A 24,317-nucleotide genomic window follows, 5' to 3' on the forward strand; every position below is an offset into this window, starting at 1 on the left:
ACTTGACTTCACATTCCAGGATGGCTGGCTCTAGGTCAGTGATCACACCATCGTGATTATCTGGGTCATGAAGATCTTTTTTGTACAGTTCTTCTGTGTATTCTTGTCATCTCTTATTAATATCTTCTGCTTCTGTTAGGTCCATACCATTTCTGTCCTTTATCGAGCCCATCTTTGCATGAAATGTTCCCTTGGTATCTCTGATTTTCTTGAAGAGATCTCTAGTCTTTCCCATTCTGTTGTTTTCCTCTATTTCTTTGCATTGATCGCTGAAAAAGGCTTTCTTATCTCTTCTTGCTATTCTTTGGAACTCTGCATTCAGATGTTTATACAGTTAGAACTGGACATGGAACAACAGACTGGTTCCAAATAGGAAAAGGAGTACGTCAAGGCTGTATATTGTCACCCTACTTATTTAACTTACATGCAGAGTACATCGTGAGAAACGCTGGACTGGAAGAAACACAAGCTAGAGTCAAGATTTCCGGGAGAAATATCAATAACCTCATATATGCAGATGACGCCACCCTTATGGCAGAAAGTGAAGAGGAACTGAAAAGCCTCTTGATGAAAGTGAAAGTGGAGAGTGAAAAAGTTGCCTTAAAACTCAACATTCAGAAAACGAAGATCATGGCATCTGGTCCCATTACTTCATGGCAAATAGATCAGGAAACAGTGGCAGACTTTATTTTTTGGGGCTCCAAAATCACTGCAGATGGTGACTACAACCATGAAATTAAAAGATGCTTACTTCTTGGAAGGAAAGTTATGACCAACCTAGATAGCGTATTCAAAAGCAGAGACATTACTTTGCCAACAAAGGTTCGTCTAGTCAAGGCTATGGTTTTTCTTGTGGTCATGTATGGATGTGAGAGTTGGACTGTGAAGAAGGCTGAGCGCCAAAGAATTGATGCTTTTGAACTGTGGTGTTGGAGAAGATGCTTGAGAGTCCCTTGGACTGCAAGGAGATCCAACCAGTCCATTCTGAAGGAGATCAGCCCTGGGATTTCTTTGGAAAGAATGATGCTAAAGCTGAAACTCCAGTACTTTGGCCACCTCATGAGAAGAGTTGACTCATTGGAAAAGACTCATGCTGGGAGGGATTGGGGGCAGGAGGAGAAGGGGACAACAGAGGATGAGATGGCTGGATGGCATCACTGACTCTATGGACCTGAGTCTCGGTGAACTCTGGGAGTTGGTGATGGACAGGGAGGCCTGGCGTGCTGCGATTCATGGGGTAGCAAAGAGTCGGACACGACCGAGTGACTGATCTGATCTGATCTGATCTGAAGCTTCCTAGGAGGTGTCTTTCCATCCTTCCTCTCAGCTTAAACATCAGAGGTCTTTTCTCATCCCTACCCACAGATTTTTATTCTCTATCTCAGCCCTCTATTTCTCTAACATCACCAGCATCAATCACATTACAATAATATATTGATTTTTTATTTTCTTGGTTTTTATATCTTTCTCACACTTATCTCTAAGACTCAAGGATACCCAGAAAAGCCACTTTAGCCATCTGACCATCAGCATATTGTTCTTGCCCATGTTTCTTGCCTAACTTTCAGGTTTCCATTTATTTGGGGAATTCTTAATATTCTTCCCCAATATTTTCCCTCTGTTTTAGTTAGCTAATGTCCATTCATTACAGTTAAGATTTCTCTGTCCACATCTGCTTTGTTTACACTGCATGTGCATGTGTGCTCAGTCGTGTCCAACTCTTTGCAGCCGCATGAACTGTGGCCCACCAGGCTCCTTTGTCCATAGAATTTTCCTGGTAGGAACACTGGAGTTCCTACTGCCATTTCCTACTGCAGGGATTGAACCTGCATCTCCTAATGGTAGGCAGATTCCTTACCAGTGAGCTACTTGGGAAGCCACTTACACTGTATACCCAGGATCTAACAAGGGACTCATTATATACATAGTGCTTCTACATAGATATTTGTTTCAATAAAATTTTATGCTGTTTCATGAAGGAAAATCAGGTCTAAGAATTGTTGCTATAATCCCCACACAAAAAAATTTTGAAAAATAATCAAGTCAATACAGTTGAGAGCTAACTCTTTGAACAAGTATAGGCAAGGGGCCCATTTTAAGAGTTTTTTTCTCAGGCAGGCAGCAAATGATTTTGAAACCCAGGAGACCAATGTTTCTCCACCTGACTGGGACTCCAATCATCTGGAGATTCTGAGATTAAAATCAACATCATCAAATACAAGTAGACCACTGTGCAGAGTAATAATTGGTTTATGAAAGTTTCATTTAAATTGTACAGTCTATGCATGCCTTCTTTACTATTTTGGTCTGCTGAGTAGTTATCATAATAAAATGCAAAAATATGGTCTTGGGAAACAATCCTGAGGTGGCCCCCAAAATTGTTTCTTCTCCATAACAAAAGAAAAGTAAGGGTAAACTATTGACAAAACTATTCTGACAATGAAGTTGCATACTGCTATACTTTACAAGAAGGCTGTTTTCATGGAGATTTTCAAGATGAAATACAACAGTTCTCTTACTAGTGGTTTTGATGTTAGCTTACAGCAGATAAAGCCTTGACACAGATTAAGATTCCTGGATCTACAGTTGTTCAGAAGTTAATGCAAAAAATTTGTAAGAAACCACCATACTTGAAACTGCTTATCATATCTACAGTTTAAATGCCATTTTGCCATGCAAAAATTAGAGATAGGAACAGGATCAGAAACCCATATATTGGACCAGCACAATACAGTACCTGGTTATCCTAATATGTTAGATTTCACATTTTCCCCAAGGTTATTTTCCCCCTACTAGTATTTTACCAATGTAAAATACATCCTGGGCAACTTTATTTTAATTTTTGTTACTAACCTGAGATTGGGGGGAAAAGGCCAGCCATGTTTATCTACACCTATGTTTTCATGGAAAATATAATAAGTCAATGAAATAGTCTCTTTCACTCAAGAAACCTCTGACACCCAGCTGGAGGGGGCGTGGAAAAAAAGCTATAATTTTAGCCTTTATCAGTGCTGTTACTCCATTATACCTCAGCCTTTTTAGGCAACTTGCATCCCAATGGATAAGTGAATCAAATTTGGAGTAGCAAGGAGGGGGTAAATCATACAAAGTATAGAATTTACAGCACTCAGGAGTTCAGAATTTTCAACAAAAGAACTGTTGGGTTGGTCAAAAATTCATTCAAGTTTTTCCTTACCATCTTATAGGAAATGAATGAACTTTTTGGTCAACCCAATAGCTTAGAAATGCAGACACAATAGCAATGACCCACAGCTGACCCAAAGTCTCTGGCCGTTTTATTCGAATCAGTCAAATAAATCTAACCATAATCATTTAAATTGGAAAATATTTGACAGATATTTTGTGAAGTTTACACACCTTAGAAGACTAATTTATCCGCACTCAGATGAAGTGTTAGACGCTCAGTGGTGTCTGACTCCTTTGCAACCCTATGGACTCTAGCCTGCCAGGCTCCTCTGTCCATGGAATTCTCCAGGCAAGAATACTGAAGTGGGTTGCCATTCCCTTCTCCAGGGGATCTTCCCAACCCAGGGGTCAAGCCAGGTCTCCTGCATTGGCAGGCGGATTCTTTACCATCTGAGCCGCTAGGGAAACCCAATTTATCTGCTCTGCTCATAATATTAAGCATACTATCTAAGATAATATTATGCAGTGACTCTTTCAATTTTCTCACTTAGTGGAACTTTAAAATAGAACAGAATGCAGTCAGGTTTTAGTTATAAGTCCCTAAAAAGGGAAAGAAGTTTTCATGCAGTAGTAATGGAAGTCAGTGGATTTCCTCTCAGCTGTAGTGGATATGGTCCCACAGCACAAAGTGGCTGCTTTAATGGCAAGAATCCTCAGGGTATCCAAAAGTTGTTCCCTGAAGACAAACTATGATGAGATTTATTCTCTCTTCAAACTATCAGACGTTTAAGAAGAAGGCAAGACTGAAGGTATGAGCATCTCACGTGGCTTGCAGAAAATGGGTTCAATTACGCTAAGGGTCAAACACGACTGAGCAACTTCACTTTCACTTTTCACTTTCATGCATTGGAGAAGGAAATGGCAACCCACTCCAGTGTTCTTGCCTGAAGAATCCCAGGGATGGGGTAGGTGGGGGGGGCGGCGGGGGGGGCTGCCATCTGTGGGGTTGCACAGAGTCAGACACGACTGAAGTGACTTAGCAGCAGCATGCTTTATGCCCTTTGCATTTTCCCTGCAAGATATCATCCAAATGACATTTTGTCAGGCACTCCAAGCTTTTCCTGGCATGAGGAAAGCCATGTTTATGGCTGCATAATAGTGCAGAAGATAGAGTCAAAGTATAACATGATGATCCCAACTGTTTTCCAATTCCTGTTTAAAAGAAGAGTTTCCATTTAGTTTGGTAAGAAAGAGAACTACAGGATAATCCCTGGAGACCTTCCCTGCCCAGCACCATTTAATCCTTAATTTTTTACTTAGTGAGCACCAACAACATTAAACTGTATTCCAGGAACTGTTTCAAACCCTGAAGACATAGTACACATCAACCACAGACAAGTGCCTCCTCTTATGGGACTTTTATTTAAGATAAAGGAAAAAGACCGTATAAGTGAGTAAGGAAAGAAACAAAATAGATGCCATAGGAAAATAAATCAGGACAAGGCAGTGGAATGGAAGGATCTAATAGGGCCTCTATAGATTGTTTGATGACTGACAACCTCTCTGACAAGTCAGTCATGTGAATATCTGTGAAAAGAGACTCCTAGTCACAACACACAAGTTCAAAGGCATTGACGTGGGAAGCTGTCTGTGTGCAAGAGGAACAAAACAGAGGGCCAGTGAGACTGACATTCAGTGAGCTAAGTGAGAAGTGATTGTGAAATGGTATTCAGGAGCCAGATTACATGATCTAAGCAAGTAGTTTTTATTTTATTCTAAGGGTATTGGGAAATAAACATGTGGCATGATATAATTTAAGTTAATCATGATTTCTGTTTACAGTGTGGAGAATGGATTTAATTTGAACTAGAGTGAAAACAGGGAGATTAGTTAAGCATTTACGGCATAATCTAGGCAAGGCGTGGGGGGTGGTTAGCTTAGAACATGTGGAAACAGTTAAAATGGAGAGACAGTGAAAGACTTAAGATATATTTGGGAAGTATAGTCAGTAGGGTTTGCTGATGGAGGGGAGGTGGAGAAGCAGAGGAAGAATTAAGTATGGCAACGGTAGAAGGCATGACATTTGCCAAAATGTGGAAGTAAGTGGGAATCAAGTTTGGGAATGATGAGTTAGCTGCAGACACATAAATTTTCAGTTGACTTTGAAGGATCCACGCAGACACTGTGATTTGCAGGTCTTGACCAGAGTCGCTGCCCTCTTCAAGGCTCATCCAGCACCTATGTCTCTTGCTCTGGAGCATCTCAGTCTCCGAGGTAAAACTTAAAAATGAGTCTTACCAAAATCCCTTGCCTTTTCTTCTCTTTTATTTTCTCAGCCTTTGTGGAACTCTTCCATTCCTTACTCCCAAAGAAATAAACTGTTCAGACCAGGACTCTGTAAGCTTTGGGACTTCAAATGATTCTATATTTGATCTTTAACATACCCATTCTACCAAAAGAATTTATTCCTATCTCTGCTCTCTTACTAATGATTGATGGTGAGTCACTGTCGATCAGAATCCCCTTGCCACACCAATTGCTGAAAGCCCCTTCCAAATCAAGCCCTTACCCTCTGCATCTCTAGTTTAGTGGGCCGATTCAACTGAGGTCTTAGGTTCCTCTTCAGAGTCTTCAGTACAGAGTAATAAGCAAGATCCCTTTGATTTGTTTCACAAGTTGTGGAGCATCCTATGAAATGATTTGACTACAACATTCAAGGGCAGTTTTAAAGTTTTTTGGAACCTTCATAAAAGAAGTGTATTAAAGGTAGCTAAATTATCCATATCAACACAAGAGAATGCTCTCTGAAATAGATAAAAGTGATCATAAAACATTTTGACTCTTCCTCTGATACCTAGGAAAATAAATTCCCATTAGTTGTACTTCTGATTTTTGTCTACTCTATGAATATTTTTAGCTAAAAAAAAGTCAATACTGCCTTTCCCTAAGAAAGTATATATAAGAAGGCAAATCTTTTGCTGTACTTGCTCTGTTACTGTCACCCACATCCTACACATAATAAACAGAGCCACAGAGGCATTCACGGAATATTTGCAGTGGTTATCATTATTGCTAAGAGCTCAGGAAAAAATTCTCATTTGTTAGGTGAAGAAACTATTAAAGCATAATTTTTCTTTCATCATGATTAAAAGGTAGGCAGAAACATCAAGAAAAATATTGATCTCATATACATTGAGGTAACCAACTCAAGAGAAGCATAGCAAACTTATACTAATGAAATGATTTATTAGTTAACCTAACCACTAAGATCTATTATGAGAGTTTAAGCTGTAACAACACTAAAATATTGCAATAAGATGAAAGATTGACATGATCATATATATAATTCACCTAAACACCAAATAATAAGAAACAGTAAGTGATTGTATGGATGTTTTATTTTCCATCCAGATGTTTGGCACTCTGTTGAAATACCATTGATTTGTATGTTTCCAATGAGAAGAATGCTATCCAACCATAAAGTACATGTACAGAAAGGAATGAAAAATACCCTTTAAAGATTAATCAAGTGCAATAATTTTTGGTTCAAGATTCCAGGCCCATCTTTCACTTTGCAATGCATTACCTTATGAAAATTTGAGGTAAGACACTCATTTGTCACCTCTATTTCAGTCTTTCTATTAGGAGAGGTTGAGATACTGATGTGCATTAAATCTTATAATACAGTTCTGAAGAATATGTGCCAAGAAATACTTTCTCAAACAATAGTTTTAATCATTACAGAAGACAGTTAATGCAATAGAAAGCCATGAGGGTAATTCACATGCTTACCAAATATCATGATGCATCAACCAATTAATCTGTTAAAGCAAAAGAGACTTCTCAGTCTTGAACTCTGAAGCAAAAACTCTCAGCAAGAATTCTGAGAGGACAAGACTTATCTCCTTTGTTAGCATATACAGTAGAAATTAAACCAAAGTGTTTTTTAAGTCAAAGTATTTGTGTCTGAAATATCAACTTCACCTTTCATTTCTCTGTAACCCTTAAAGGTTACAAGTCTCTGACGCATGATCTCCTCTGCTTTGTAAGCAACTATAAATTTTTACCGTTTTTGTGTGCTTTCTCTTAGATAACATCCCCCACCATTGAGCTTTATGAACTAATGCTATTACCAGAAAAAAATGGGGGGTGGGTGGGAAGGAAGCTCAAGAGGGAGAGGATATATATATTGTAAAGCAATATCCTCCAATATTGTAAAGCAATTATCCTCCAATTAAAATTTTTTAAATAAATGTATTCATGCACTAACTTATTTATTAAGTCAAAGAACAAAATGTAATCACACATACTTAAAGAGACACAATAATTGCAATTAATGACTTCTGATTAGTCTCTCAGTGAAAATTCAATTACTAAAAAGAACAAGGATCAAAATACATCCAAGATTATTTATTCAATTGTGTCATAGATTCTGAGATAGGAAAAAAACATGAGTTAAAGCTGATTCTAATTCAATCTGAATTAAATTTATTATTCTTTTAAAATAACAGCGAACAGTCATACTAATATGTCAAATGAAACTATTAATTCCCTAATTCTGCACATTCCCACAATCTGTATGTTGCCAAATCATAAATTGAAATTTAAAGAGGACTACCTCTTATCATGACATCTACTTCTTTAAGGTTTCAAATAGTAGAAAGAATATCAACTAATAATAACAGTAAACATTATAAAATTAAATGTGTTTAAAATTCTAACAAAAATATAGGTTTTTTACTTATACTATTATTTTCTCTAATGAATACTTCAAGTTGGCATTCATCTACCCTCATCAGTATGAAAAACACAACACAGAAAAAAAGCTCTCTTCTTTGAGACAAAAGCTCAAAATTAGGAAAATAGTCACCTTAGAAATCTAAAGAGCAGATTCTGATGGAAACAATCACACTAACACCCTAAGTAATTCTGGGTTAGGATGGTATGTCATTAAATTGAAAGAGATACAATTTTGTAAACTTCAAAAACTTCATTGTTTTCTAACAAAAGAAAAATATTCTTTATATTCAAAGCTGAGAAAGAGAGAGGTGAAACTTGAGGGTAGTGAAATGGGCTTCTCTTCTGTGACTTTATCTCCAATTTGATATTTTGAAATAATGTAAAGAAGAAATAAAATGTTCTTCAAAAATATTTAGTTTTGACTGAAAATTATGCGATTACCTTAATGAAAAACTATATATGCAGTGATATTTTGATTTTGAATGATTTAAGGAACTATTAATAAAGAAAAGGATATAGTTATTAGATAAGTTATTTACTCTTCAAGAGAAAAGTCTCTACTTGACAACCAAAACGGTGTTTTAAGATTGCAGAACTCAATTCCAGAACTTAGTGATTTTTGTCTTGAGATGTGTAACTTTCCATTTATTAAGTAATATTTTATTAATTAAAAAGAAGTCAATATGTACTCCAAATCTGAGGTCAATATATAATAAAGAACTAAAAGTGTTAAGGGCTCCCCAGTTGTCACAGTGGTAATGAATCTGCCTGCCAATGCAGGAGACGCAGGAAATGTGGGTTCGATCCCTGGGTCAGGAAGATCCGCTGGATGAAGAAATGGCATCCCGCTTCCATATTCTTGCCTGGAAAATTCCATGGACAGCCTGATGGGCTACAGTCCATGAAGCTGCAAAGAGCTGGACAAAACTGAGTACACACACAGGCAAAAAGCATTAAAAGTGTTCAAACATTTATCTATATTTTCTATGTCTTGATTTCATTCACTAATAATAAATTCTCCTAAAGAAAATGTATTCTCCTGTCCTGTGCAGTGAAGTATGCCAAGTCGTTTTCTTTAAACAATGATATGTTTCATTAATATGCTTCTTGGCAAACTGCCTGGAGAGGAGAAACAAGTTCTAATTTTTAAATATTCTAGACAGCTTATTATAGTTTATGCTGAAATATAAAATGAATGCAGGCAGATCAAGTACTCCTGAAATTCAGCTGCACTTTCATATGGTCCTTATTGATTCCAAGAGATTTATTTGACCATGTAAACAGAAACAATGCAGTTCTTAGTCACTTGCTATTTGGATAAATTTATCTTTTAAAATAAGTTAGAAATCTACACTAAATTCAATTCCCCATCAAATTTTATTAACTGTCTGCAAGATACCAAATAATTGTTTGACCAAACTCTTCCTACTTTGCCAGAGAGAAGATTGAAAACCATAAACTCAGGTGAATGAGTAAGACTAATGGAGACAACAAAGTCATATTAAAATGACTTGTGGGTTTTTCCCTCCTACTTCGGGACTCTTATAAGACCATGTTTATTTTTCTTTTACACATGCACATAAATAAACATGTAAAATGGTTTTTAAAAACTGGATCATACTGATGAGGACTCACATTTCTTGGTTTGAAGAATGCAGCGGAATACCAACACTTAAAACAAATGGATACATTTCTAAAATTCAGAAGAAAATTAGAAATTTTAAGCATAGACTTGTGTCTACCAATTAAAGTTTTGCAGCATATACAAACAACAATTTAACATTTCAGTGCTTGATTCTCAGATTTGATTATCTACAATGCCAAAATACCTCAAATGATTGAAGGTTTTCCATTTCAAATTATTCTGTTAAGTACCACTAAATATTTTGTAAAATGCTTTTTAGGTTCCTAAGTGGGTTACATTTATATTATTCTTCTACTATGCAGAATAATAGATAATTATTATCTGTTTCTTGGTCAAGGGAAGAATTCATCCCCAGAAATAAAATCTTGGTTAAATTTTGCTGTACATGGTTTCAAACAAATTATCCACCACAGATTAAGACATGTCTCTTTGTATAAGAAAATTTCCTGCTTGAAATTTTGGTGAGACACAACATATGGAAAAAATATAGTTCTTAAAATAACTTGGTAAAATAATTTAGAAAATGAAATGGTGTAAAATGCTGTAACCACAGTACATAAGTAACATTTCCTCCAATAACCATAAAAGACGCAGTTATAACCAGACTTCCCTTAGCGCTCATATTTTATTCTTTTATAGCATTACAAAAATGGCTTTCTGCACTAAAACTGTGCACACCTTGCTCACACTTATTTGCTCACACCTTGCTCCTTGTACAAAAAAGTCTAAGGAAAACAAGCTACACATGTTAATTTATTTGAAGTTGAAATACAATGCTTATCCTATTTTAAGAGAAATCTGATGGTTGAAATATTTCATTTCTCAAAAACTTAATGGAAATAGTTCCTGACTGTGCAGTGAAGACAGTAATAAAATATTATTAAGTGGAAAATTGTACTTGTTCTAAATCCACTATTTTACACCTCTATAGAATCATAAACATTTAAGAGATGTTCTAACAAGCAAATAGTCCAATAAAATATATGTTTTGGTGTCAAAAGATGTTCTGTTAATTTTTATTATTTCTCATCTCCTTTTTTATGTATAATATGCACAAAATAGAGAAAGAAACTTGGGGAGAGAAATTACAATTCCACATTTTTATATATTAAACTTATTTCTGTAAAAGTATTCACATGGACAACCAGAATTTAAGCTTTGATCGTTATCCTAGAATGATAAACTCAGAGAACTACTTTCCTGTGTCCTTTATTGACAGAGAAGCTCTACATTTTAGGGAGGAAAATTTGCATGATTCTTTCTGTTTTCCAATGAATTATCTGAATTCCAGTTTCCTGGACGTATTGATGATAGATAAATTATATGAATTTAAAGTCAGATAAGAATTCAATAACAGTCTCTTCACTCCTTTAATTATCTGCTTATTAATCCTCATATAATTATTCTGCTTATTAATTCCAATAGAATGGGAATCAGAATAATGCTTTCCTTATGAGCTGACAGGAGGCTTTCCTATAAAGGATATAATATAAGACCAACCACATAGTAAATGTTTAATACATTTTATTATTATTTCACTATAAGAGGAAAGATGACTTTAAAAATGATAAAAATATTTCTCAAACACTTACTGTTAAAATTAGAGTTTCAACTTTGCTCTTGATCAGGTTGTATCTATATTTCGCTAATGTACAGTTATTTTGCATATATTTTGGCACCATGTGAATATTTTACATGCATTATCTACCTTGACCATTACAACACTGTAAATTCATTTTACAGACAAAATAATTAAGGGGGAGCATTCTCTAGTCCCAAGAATTTTAAAGATACTATATTTTAAAATTTCTTTTGAACTTCTCTAGGTTTAAAGAGGAGATTCAGAGAAGACATAGCCTATATCTACATTGAAAATAATTTAGAGAAATTTGATGAGGAATTCCTTCCATTATGGAGATACTACCACATTAGACACAGCTTTTTTCCTAATATTTCCTTGAATTATAGTACTACTGCTGCTGCTGCTGCTAAGTCGCTTCAGTCGTGTCCAACTCTGTGCGACCCCATAGACGGCAGCCCACCAGACTACTAGATGAAATTATATAAATCAATAAATTGATTATATCTTTAAAGATCTATTTTACCCTACATTTTTTAACAGATTTGGAATTTGGCATTTTTGTACTTCTGGCTAATAAGCATAATCAGTTAGATTTGCTTCTGTTGTATTATTTCATAGATAAATTTGAAGCTTATTCCTTTAACTTCATTACTTAATAATAAGAAGAACAATTAAAATTTTAAATTCCCAGAAATAAATATAGAAATATTTCAAAATGTAAGCAAAATAACTGCACATTAGATAAATATAGATACAACCTGCTCAAGAGCAAAGTTGAAACTCTAATTTTAATATGAACCAAATCTCATGTGTGTCAGTGTATGTATGTGTGTGTAAGACATGAAGTTTTGTTTGACTTGAAAAATAAATAATAAAAGAAAATATTAAATATTTACTTATCATGCTATATAGCATGATCATAAACCACAGATTATATACTACTATTTTAACTTTCAGGTGGCTATTCCAAAGAAAGGAAATATTTGAGAAAATGATGCAATTCTTGAGACTCCTTGAAAATGAGAAGTCATAACAGTTTAGTGACTGAATTAAAATTATAACCCAACAGTAGAATGCAAGTCAAATTCACAAAAGAATTTGTACAGATAATCCTCAACCTGCTTAATTCACAAAAAGAGTTCTAAGTATTGAACATGTCTCCTAAAAGCAGGGTCCAACATTAACAACAATCTGAGTTGCAATATTAATATAAATAGAAACCAGAGAGAAAATTCTAAAATGTAGTCAAAAGTTTGATAATATTGATAACAGTATGTAATCAAATATGTGGCTATTAGTAAAATTCTTTTTTAAAAACAAGGAAAATTGAAACTTGTGGTGTGGTACCATTATTACCCTATTGGTAGTGTTAAGGAAAAACATTTTCAACAAAATATTTTTAAATTTTTCAATAAAATAAAAATTTTCTAAAATATTTCATGAATAAATATTTTTCATTCTTGAAAAATAAATAAGATTATCCTTTAAATTATTAGATCATTATAGTTGAGATGTATGTCCTTTTAGTTTACAGCATACATGAAATTACATATACAATGATTGTATATATATTCTTATACATAGTAATATAATACGTGTGTGTTCAGTCACTCACTCATGTCCAACTCTTTGTGGCCCTGTGGGCTGCAGCCTGCCAGGCTCCTCTGCCTATGAAATTTTCCAGAAAATATAGTGCAGTGGGGTGTCATTTCCTACTCCAGGGGATCTTCCTGACCCAGGAATTGAACCCACATCTCTTGCATTTCTTGCACTTCTTGCACTGGCAGGAGGATTCTTTACCACTACTGCCACCTGGGAAGCCCAGTAATATATGATATATTTATTATATAGTGAATATACTATATATATATGAATGAAGCTAAAGTGACATATGCACCTTTTAACTATAAGGTCCTGAAAATTTAGAGTTTAAAAGAATAATATTATGTAATATGATGTGCATATATATTGTAATCTTTCATACATACCTATTTCTACCCTCACCTTATTATTAGCAAAAAGAATGGTTATTGATTGAGCAAATATTCTCACCCTGAGACCCACGGTTCTTTAGATTTTAGTGAATGATACTTGAAAGATTTATATAATACCTAGAGTCAATATAAAATTTGTCTGTGATATTTTACACTTTTCTGATGAGGGACTCTCCAACTTTCCTAAAGGTTAAGAGCAGCTATTTGAGATACAAGAAAGCCAATAAAGAAAAGAGAAAGAAAGAGAGAGATGGTGGAGTAGTGAGTGTGTATGTCATGGTATGGTTTTAAATCCTACCTCTCCCACATGGCTGTGGAATCCTCCTTAAGTTTCATTTTTGAAATTTTAATCCAAAATTATTGAAATAATTATGATACTATTGCAGAATAAACTATCCAAGTAGATTATATACACACTCATCTGGTGGCTATTGCAAGAAAGGATGGTTGAATTCACCAGAGTAAATGGCTGAACTCACCAGAATTATATCCCATCACAGCTACACAGAATCACCCAAATATCCAAACATTTAGCAAGGTACAATAAGATGGCCATGTCAAGTTATGAGTTATAATTTAACAATTTGGGACATATGATGCCCATTTTATATTCAAATCATATTCAGATGATATCTATTTCACTATAATACAAATGTCTTCACACCTTTTAATCACATGCTTAGAAGTTACAGATATAAATTATTTCTATAAATTATGATTAATTGCACAAAGATTTGTTCCACCTTTTGAATTTTCTATTAATTTACTCAAACAATGGATATACATACATGCACTAGTAATGAGTAAAATTCACCAGGAAAAAAATGACTTGTATTTCAAATATTTGGAGCTTGAATATTAGACTCATCAGATCATTGAGTCAAAAAAAAAAAAAAATTTATTTCATGCTCCCAAATAAAACAAATTCAAAATAAATGCCCTAGAGTTGGCTCTAGGAACAACTTCAATCTTGAAGTAATATTGACTTATACAAATATAGAGTTGCGTTTTGAATCACTTTTAATGTGAGGAATACATACATTTTTAATGTCATTTAAAGTCTTGTTCAGAGAAAAATGGTAATAATGTTTGTTTTGCCTTTTCCGAGTCAATTGTGAAATCCTTTAATGAATTAGCTGAGATTTACTAAGAAAAATAATAGCTCAGTTCTGTTCTACTCAACAGAAATACAAGAGTACTTTCTTTTCAGGTAGTGAGTTGAATGGACAAAATCACAGTGCCATTTCCTGCTTCACACTGTGCCCATTGAGTAATACAGAATTGGTCACCACGTTCTTAGCATTGCTTTTCAGGGAGGTCATGCGCACTGCAGAGGAGCTGAGTAGGTAGCTGGTGGATCTCTCTCCATAGGACTTCCTTCCACAACAGAGCTGACTATTGAAATGTCTCCTGAAGCTTTCACTGAGCAAATAAAGAGCAAATGGATTGACACAGGAACTGCAAAAGCTCAGAACCCGGGCAACCAAGGTGACAATCATGTGACCTAGAGACGGGTCAATCTTGTTATAGTTGAAAGACCTGTACATGTAAAGGATGTGATTTGGAAACCAACAGAAGATGAAGCAGCCCACAAAGACCAGCACGATTTTGGCCAGGCGTTTCCGTGTTTCCATCTGCAAATATAAAGAAACAGTCCCTCGATTAAATGAAAATGGAGGCAGCCACATTCTAAAACACACTGTGTTCGAAAGATGTAAAACTCAGCCGTAGCATGCAAATGCTCCCAAAAGCACAAAAACAGTTTTCCTTGCCAAGATAATAACTTTAACAATTTGATGTAGCCTATTTTGGTCACTGCACTATTTTCACTTTAAAATGTTTGACAGTTTCTAAAAGGCTACGTTCATGTTAAAACTGTGATCTTAAAAATGTCTTAACTTTTCCTTTTGCTTCAAGCCTTATCACGATCAATATAAACATAAATCATTTCTGTTTGTATTAAACTCGTTGAATTAAAAAAACCACAGAATAAATTCAAGCTTAAAAAATTTTAAATCAGAGTATTTTAAATAAGAAAAGTTGATCTATTGAAATAGGGCATGACTTTTTAAAAATCCTATCCACACACACACAGAAAAAAAACTTGAAATTTAATTTAAATTCCAGCCTCTCATAAATCAAAAGCATCTGATATAACTGTCATTTCTATAAACATTATTATGTTAGACTACATACCCTTAAAATAAAAACACTTTCTTTTCATAAAATTCACCTAGTATGTTTAGTGTTTTATAGGAAGGTCTTCAGGAATGTGATAAATAGACAAAATTCAAATATGAGACAGTAATCTTTTTAAATCTAAAAATCATTTTCTAATATCTAAAGCCCCAAGGTTAGCTCACATTTGTCTAATTTGTTTGAATATTTAAATAAGGCAACATGAAAGTGAAGACATAATTTACTAAGATATTTATAGTAGACAAGATATTTTCTGAGTTAAAACTATTGGTAATTGACTAGAATATGCCAGGGAAGTCTGGAAGGATTTAGGATTAAAAGAGATCTGACACTGGGGAGTAAGTAGTGGTGAATGATAAACAAAAGTGTAAGTGAGAAGGAGTCTAGATCAGGAAGCAGAATGTGGCGCTCTGGATATAGTCCAGTAGCATCAATTAGACAACTTGGATGGATTAGGAAAGTGGATGTGAAGCTTCCATTACTAAGCATGGGCCTCCATAGCAGGTTGAGCCTAGGTGCCAGAATTTCACTGCAGTGTACATTTATTTACTATTTACTTATTGGAAAAGCTATAAAGTTGAATTAGACCAAGTCTGACCTTGGCACCAGCCCGCCCTCTGCTCCCTTTCACTCTTGTTTTGAGGCCCTCTGTTCCCAGTCTCCTGCTTTGGTGTTCTAACCAAACCTCACCCCCAGTCCCCGGGTAGTGTCCTAGTCCTTTTCTGATGTAACCTTCCCCCAGACTTTCTGTCATCCCCTGTGGGCTAATGGGAGAAGAAACAATAATTGAATAAATATATACTCAAAATGTGACTCAGATGGTAAAGAATCCACCTGCAATACAGAAGACCTGGGTTTGATCCCTGTGTCAGGAAGATCCATAGGGTCACAAATAGACACAACTGAAGCGACTTAGTACACACACATACTTAAAATGTGAAATTTTTTCTGGTTTGTTATGTGTTTCTTTGCATAAACATTTGCATGTAAAGAAAAGCCATCAGTGACATTCTAACAGGCATGTTCAGGTGTCGGATAAATTGGACCTCAGTGGACTTTTACAGCTAAGCTGCTGCTGCTGCTAAGTCGCTTCAGTCGTGTCCGACTCTGTGCAACCCCATAGACGGCAGCCCACTAGACTCCACCATCCCTGGGATTCTCCAGGCAAGAACACTGGAGTGGGTTGCCATTTCCTTCTCCAATGCATGAAAGTGAAAAGTGAAAGTGAAGTTGCTCGGTCGTGTCCGACTCTTAGCGACCCCACAGACTGCTAAGACATGGCCACGAAATAGAGACCCCTGTCTCCAACATCCCTTCTAGTTCAGGCTACTGCATGTCCCAGTGTCCTCTTACTGTTCTAATCATTCCTGGTATTGAAAGCCCATGAACTAGAACTCAAAATAGCACTGACTGCTTCTCACCAGCATGCCCTTAACATACACACCTACAGAGCTTACCTGTTTTTTGGTATGTTCATTGTATTCTCCTGGAAGATTATGTGCACTTTTAATTAAGGTCTTTGCAATGTGATAATAATAAACACTTATGATAACAAGTGGTATGAGGAAGTAGACCAAGAAGATGAGCACTGAATGAATCTTTGGATGTAATTCATCCGTCTGAGGATAGGGTATACACGCCGTGAAGCTGCCGTTATCCAAGCTGCCAACGCGTGCCACCTGGGAAAATATGGCTTCGGGAATAGCCAACAGCACGGAGACCACCCAGATGCCCACGGCCTTCACACAGGTCCACAGCACTGCCCCTGATGTCTGGATATCCATGGGGTTTACAATGGCTCTGTACCTGGGCAGACAGTACATCTCAAATTACTCTCTTAAGAAAGAAAAATTAAAAAGAGAAAGGAAAAGAGAGAGAGATTTTACTAAGATGCCAACCTGTTTACCATAGCCAAGACATGGAAGCAACCTAGATGTCCATCAGCAGAGGAATGGATAAAGAAGAGATGGTACAGATACACAATGGAATACTACTCAGCCATTAAAAAGAGTGAAATAATGCCACTTGCAGCAACATGGACGGACCTAGAGATTGTCACACTGAGTTAACAAAGTCAGAGAGAGAAGGAGAAATATCATATGACCTCCCTTTTATAAAGAATTAAAAAAATAATTTTTAAAAAACTAATTTTAAAACATAACAAACAAACTTATTTACAAAACAGAAATAGACTTAGAGAATGAAAAAAAAATTTTTTTACACTTAGTAATGTAAAAAAAAAAATGAATTGTGGTTTCGAGGATTAAGGATGAGAGGAAGGAAAGGAATTGACATGTACACACCACTATATTTTAAATGGATAACCAACAAGGACTGACTGTATAGCACAGGGGACTCTACTCAATGTTATGTGGCAGCCTGGATGGGAGGGGGTTTGGGGGAGAATGGATACATGTATATGTATGGCTGAGTCCCTTTGCTGTCTATCTGAAACTATCACAACATTGTTAATTGGCTATACTCCACTATAAAATAAATATTTTAAGTTTTTTTAAACAGAGAGAGGTGCCAACACCCCATTATTCCCAAGCTGTAATGTAGTGTGTGGAATAACTAAGAACCCTGGTGTCTCTCTGTCCAAAAGTCATTCTACTGCTTATGAGCACAGAAAAGATGAGAAAAATATTTTAAATTGTCATTTCCCAAACTTCAATAATTTGCTTACATCCTTCACCAGTATTTTCTCCATCTACACATACTGCAGGTATTATCATATATTGAATAATTTTAATTAAATGATTTTATTTCCAATTACTACTGCAAGTATTATAACACATAATCATAAAATATAAAATATTCACAAAATAGTATTATTAAAATTTACCTGAATACTTTTCTAGAGCTTCTGAGGTTGGGTCTCCTACCTTTTTTTCCCCCTAAGGACATTGAGAAACCTCAGAGAAGAATATATACTGGGGTTTTCTCCCTAATTTAGTCATAAGGACAGAAAGAACTGGAAATGGAATAGCATTCTGTCTTTATAGCTCAAATTTCTTTAATGTCAAGACCTCATGAAGTCTTTTCCTACCTAATACCATCATAGTGGTAAATGAACCACACTCCAGGACACAATAGCTTAAACACCTCATTCAATTACACATGACTATTAAGTAAGTTAATAATAATGCAAAAAGAACAAAATCATATGTAAATCTCAAATTACTTATATCTGTCTTTAAAAGCATATCAGGGTACCCATATACCTAGGATTTTAACAAGATACAGAAAAAAGTGATTTTAGTCAAACAAATTAGCATTGCTATTTCATCTCTGATATCTTTTAGAATATCGCTTAAGATCTTTTTCTGCATCTGTAAGTTGGGGATAAAAACATCTCCCTCAACGTTTTGTGATTAGAAAAACTGTACAGAGTGCCTATTACAATGTCTGGCACCTAGCAGTTAGTTACCATGCCATGATCCTGTGCCTTCTCTTTATTTATGTTTGAGTTAGTCTGATATTTCAAAAATTCAGAATAGTTTAAGCTACAAAACAAGCAGATTAAAGTCTCCCTCTGAGGTTCTATAAGAATTCATGCCATTGCCCATAGGAGAGGAGCAGCTCCCAACCTCAATAAAATAGTCTCTCTCCTTCCTGACTTGCACCAGGTGTCGTTTCCAGACCCTCAACAGGAAAGCAGCAGTTCACATTTTCATCTAGAAGGTCTTCCCAAGAAACATACAGAAATGAAAGCAAAGCAACAACAAGCAGCTTCAACTCCAAATGTAATGAAGTTGCAAACACGATGCAGACCTTGCACGTGGCAGAACTCAACAGGCGTGAGTTTCTTTCTCCTATTCTGATTAACTGAATGTTCTTCCAAAGCTGAAAGAATTACAATCAGTAACTAGAATGAGCTAATGCATCTTCTTTTCTAAACTTTATCAGATGAATGCATTCAAATAGTTTGGTTTGTTTTTCAAATCAGAGAGCACTGAGTGCTACAAAGAAAAGTAGAAGTCTCTCATTCCATCTCTGGTCCCACTCCTGAGTTAAAACAAATTTCAAATCATTACCTACTTACATCCAAGAAATGTACTTCTGCCATTGCCTCTTGAATTAATTATTACAGACATTAGCTCTTGACATCCTGTTATGATATTTAAAGATTTTCTTTCTCATACCACCTTTATTCTTCTCATTCCTAACTTCCTGATTTAGTAAGATACATTACATTTTTACAAGATAGTCAATGCAGTATTATTATGGCTAAACAAATATTGCTTACTGCAGAGTTAAGTAGTATATTATGATGATGTGTTAAACTTAACTTTTCAGTCTGCTATTAAGTAGGAAAAGCCATTAAGAATTTCTTATACCAGGGAAAGTAATAATGCATCTTAATGGTGAAGAGTCCAGGTTTTGAATTGGGTTCAGACAATGGTTTCATCACTGTGAGATTGTGGAAATGTTGCTTAATTTCAAGTATTATTTTTCTTCACTTTAAAATGGTAATAATTACAGTGTCTATTTCGTAGTGTTGTGAGGATAAGAAACAAACAAAAAAAAAAAGTTAGCACAGTACTAAGGGCAATTAATCTTACACCTATCTCCAAATCCACAAGAAATTAAAATGTTCAGTGAGATGAAGTATGAGGAGGTTAATTACTAATCAACACTTGATTACTATGTTCTGGAAGAAAAATAGAAGTGTAAACCTGTAACAAAACATTTCCAAACCATTTGAAGCATATATTGGAATGTACTATGTAATTTCACCACCAGTAATTCCAGTTCCTTGATTTAAATTTTCAAAATGCACACCAAGCAGCAAGAGTAGGCTCTGGACCACACAGAAGAGGCAACCAACTTTATGCTGTTATTAAAGTACTCACACTATGTTTACAAAGTACGTGATACACATAAACTGAAAAAAGTCAGTAAATATATAAAGAATAGCATTTTCTCTGTCCTTTGTCAGAGCCAATTTTCCAATCTCCAAGACAGTAGATTGAGAAAAGTAGTATGAAATAAACTCAAGCCCTAGGTCTTGCTACTGATATCACTTTTAAAAATGAAAGCATAAAGAGAGTAACTATTATAATGATAGCTCTTCATTAAGTTTTATTCTAATCACTAAGAATTTTTTCACATTCTAATTAAAATGGATTCCATGAAGAAGGGCAACTAAACTAAAAAGTCACATTTTACTTCTGATATACAAAAAAGTGTTTTAAAAGATAACACTGAATAGAAATGGTCATAGAAACAAAATGAGATGCATAAATTACTCAAAGTCACCCATCTTTATAGGAATGTGGTTTTAAAAAGAATACATTACACAAACTAAAAGGTCAGTAGTATTTGGTTTAAAAGACAATGGCTCTCAACTTTCTATTGAATATTGTCTTTCCATCAATGAAGATTAACTTCTCAATGCCAAAGTGATGTAAAGGTATTATTACAAATGCCAAGAAATTTAGATGGACTCATTTTTCATTAATAATTTAATATGTAAATTAAAGTGAAGGATCATGAACACCACCTTAATCATTCAAGTTAAACTGTTTATCTAAACAGCTTAAGTCAACAACCCACTCCTAAGGAAATTTGACCAGGGTTCCATGCAATGATGTCTAATTACACATTTCTCCCCACACCCATCCAGATATTCCTTCTGCTTAAATTCCCCAAATCATGATTGTAGAGAGTCTGGGATAGGGTACTGGACCAAGAGTCAACAGGACTGGATTCTCCTCCCAGGCCTGCCTGGGCTTCAATATCCTCATCTGAAAAATAACACAGTTGAACTAGTTGATCCATAAGGTAGAATAACAGACATTTCCCACTCTTGAAATATATGGAAAGAAGATTTTATATCAAAGATGTATTTTTCAGCACTGTTTTAAGATAGTAAAACTTAGTATCTTACCTGTTGGTAGGGGGGAAAAAATCGTATCACTGGACTTCAGGTAATAAAACTAGAAGAATGTATAAAGTCATGTCTGAAGAATATATACTATTCTAGATGTTTTTGCTTCAAATAAATAGCAGCATTTAGTTAGTGAAATAAGTCTTCTCCTTATTTGGAAAAAAAAAATCAAAATCAAACACTTTCCTAGTATTAAGGCAGACAGTCTTATCTATCAGGTTATTAAACCACTGAATAAGGAAAGGGCACCTCTAAGTTTTTAGGGACACACCAAAAGCTTCTACAGGATTGTTGCACATCTATTCTATAGTTTTTCTATGAAATGGATAATGAAGATCCCGAAAGTGTGTGTGACTCAATGGACATGAGTTTGAGCAAACTCGGGGAGATAGTGAAGGACAGGGAAGCCTGGCAGTGCTGCAGTTCATTGGGTCGCAAAAGCTCACACACGACTTAGCCACTGAACAATAACAAAGTGTGTGGAAGGGAAAGGCTAGGCTGTGCAATTTTAAACTAATGCAAATGTTTTTTAAATAATGGTTTTCTTATTTTTTTTTCAAGCTTCACATCTCTGTCCATTTTAACTCCTTTTACTCTGATTATCTGATAGAGTCTCTCTCCTCCTCTCCCCTCTTCCTCCCTGCCCTTCACTTATCCCTCCTTGCCCAGGTACACTTCCGCCCCTCTCCACGGCCGCAGCCTCTGCCCTTACCTGTCGGCACTGAGGGCAGTGAGCGTGAACACGGACACCCCCACGGAGGTGAGCTGGATCACCGGGATAAGTTTGCAGCCCACCTTCCCGAACATCCACTCGTCGAAGAAGTAGCGCGAGGCATCCACCGGGACGCAGGTGAGCAGCAACAGCACGTCCCCAGCGGCCAGGTTAGAGATGAAGATGTTGGGGACGCTCCTCATGGCGCTGTTGGTGATGAAGATCTTCACCAACATGATGTTGCCCAGCAAGCCCACTGTGATGATGAGCAGGTAGAGAGACGGGATCACACAGCGGATCACCAACTCCGCAGTGGTCCCGTCCGGGGCGGGTAGGAAATCCCTTTCCGACATCCCGGGAACGAAACCGCTCCGATTCCCGCCCGCGGGCTGGGAGAGGTTGGAAAGAGACTCGGGTGGCATGGTCTCTTTTCCAGGAGAGTTCGCTGAAGTTTCCGTGGGGCCAGGTGCCCAGAAGAGTGCAACTCACTCTTAGGCTGAATGGATTTCCCTCCCGCCAGGACAAGCTTCCCGCCCGCGAGGATCGGGTCACACCGCCTGGTCCCCAGGAAGACCCGGCGGGTGAGAAGTGTCCACAGGCTCCAGCCCTTCACTTTTAGAAGGGGCGCGTTGGCTCCTGCTGGCTCCGAATTTAAAAAAGAAAAAAAAAAAAAAGGCAAAACAGTTGAGTCTTTGTTCCAGTCCTCAATGGATTGTCCTCGCTTCTAGCTAGCGGAGAGTAACCCTTTTGTGAATAAAGAGTTATCGCTCTGGAATTAATTGAAGTACCTGTCAGACTTTTCGCGGGGAAGGCAGGAAGTCATCCTGCCGCTGTCCAGCCGCTGAAACACTAGGAACTAGCAGCGAGGCGGTTGGCACTTTGCGGGTCCCACAGCTTTGCTCTTGTTCCTGCAGTTCCTGCAGTGTTGTGTGGGATTGGAGGGGCTCCGAGTCCTTTCTCTCGAGGGACCTCCCTCTATAGATGCATCCTTACCCGCCTCCAAGCAGAAAGCCCCCAGGCAGAAGTTTGTGAACCTCTGAAGATTTGGGGGCTGAGCTGGTGAGTCCCTGATCCTCTCACACTGAATCTAGGAAAGCAAAAGAGTGACAAAGGAGGAAGTAAATGAATGGTAGCCCCTCACTACTTTTCTTCCTTGATCCACTTTTCTCACTCCAAGGACAGAAACTCTTTCCTATAGTCAGCATACTGTTTTTTTAACTTACATTTCATTGAAATAAGATGACACCACCCTTATGGCAGAAAGTGAAGAGGAACTAAAAAGCCTCTTGATGACAGTGAAAGAGGAGAGTGAAAAAGTTGGCTTAAAGCTCAACATTCAGAAAACGAAGATCATGGCATCTGTCCCATCACTTCATGGGAAATAAATGGGGAAACAGTGGAAACAGTGTCAGACTTTATTTTGGGGGAAGGGGGCTCCAAAATCACTGCAGATGGTAATTGCAGCCATGAAATTAAAAGACGCTTACTCCTTGGAAGGAAATTTATGACCAACCTAGATACCATATGAAAAAGCAGAGATATTACTTTGCCAACAAAGGTCCGTCTAGTCAAGGCTATGGTTTTTCCAGAGGTCATGTATGGGTGTGAGAGTTGGACTGTGAAGAAAGCTGAGCACCGAAGAATTGATGCTTTTGAACTGTGTGTTGGACAAGACTCTTGAGAGTCCCTTGGACTGCAAGGAGATCCAACCAGTCCATTCTAAAGGAGATCAGTCCTGGGTGTTCATTGGAAGGACTGATGCTAAAGCTGAAACTCCAGTACTTTGGCCACCTCATGTGAAGTTGACTCATTGGAAAAGACTCTGATGCTGGGAGGGATTGGGGGCAGGAGGAGAAGAAGATGACAGAGCATGAGATGGCTGGATGGCATCATTGACTCGATGGAAGTGAGTTTGAGTGAACTCCAGGAACTGGTGATGGACAGGGAGGCCTGGCATGCTGCAGTTCATGGGGTCACAAAGAGTCGGACATGACTGAGAGACGGAACTGAACTGAAGGTACACAATTCTTAAATGTACCGATCAGATATACACCATTCAGAACCTACAATCTAACCACTATCCCCCAATGTAATCACTGTTGTTCTGCCTTTTATCATCTGAAACAAGTTTACCTATTTTTGAGCATCATATAAGTGGAATTATAAAGTGTCTAACCATGTGTTAAACACTTCTTTGGGCTTCCCTGGTAGCTCAGCTGGTCAAGAACCTGCCTGCAATGCAGGAGATCCCAGTTTGATTCCTAGGTCGGGAAGATCCCCTGGAGAAGTGATAGGCTACCCCCTCCAGTATTCTTGGGCTTCCCTAGTGGCTCAGATAGTAAAGAATCTGCATGTAATGCAGGAGGCCTGGGTTCGATCCCTGGGGAGGGAAGATCCCCTAGAGG

At 36.8% G+C, this 24,317-nt stretch overlaps 1 protein-coding gene across 1 annotated transcript; it reads right to left on the bottom strand.

Annotated features, from left to right (window-relative positions):
* Positions 1–14,340: 14,340 nt before the first annotated feature.
* NMBR (neuromedin B receptor) lies at positions 14,341–22,334 on the bottom strand. Its single transcript, XM_005901200.3, has 3 exons — positions 21,913–22,334; positions 16,765–17,113; positions 14,341–14,742 (listed from the first exon to the last, which is right to left on the bottom strand). The coding sequence occupies exons 1-3, from the start codon at positions 22,332–22,334 to the stop codon at positions 14,341–14,343; spliced, it is 1,173 nt and encodes a 390-aa protein (XP_005901262.2).
* Positions 22,335–24,317: the final 1,983 nt, after the last annotated feature.

This window comes from Bos mutus, chromosome 9 (assembly GCF_027580195.1).
Source record: "Bos mutus isolate GX-2022 chromosome 9, NWIPB_WYAK_1.1, whole genome shotgun sequence".
Taxonomy (NCBI): Eukaryota; Metazoa; Chordata; class Mammalia; order Artiodactyla; family Bovidae; genus Bos; species Bos mutus.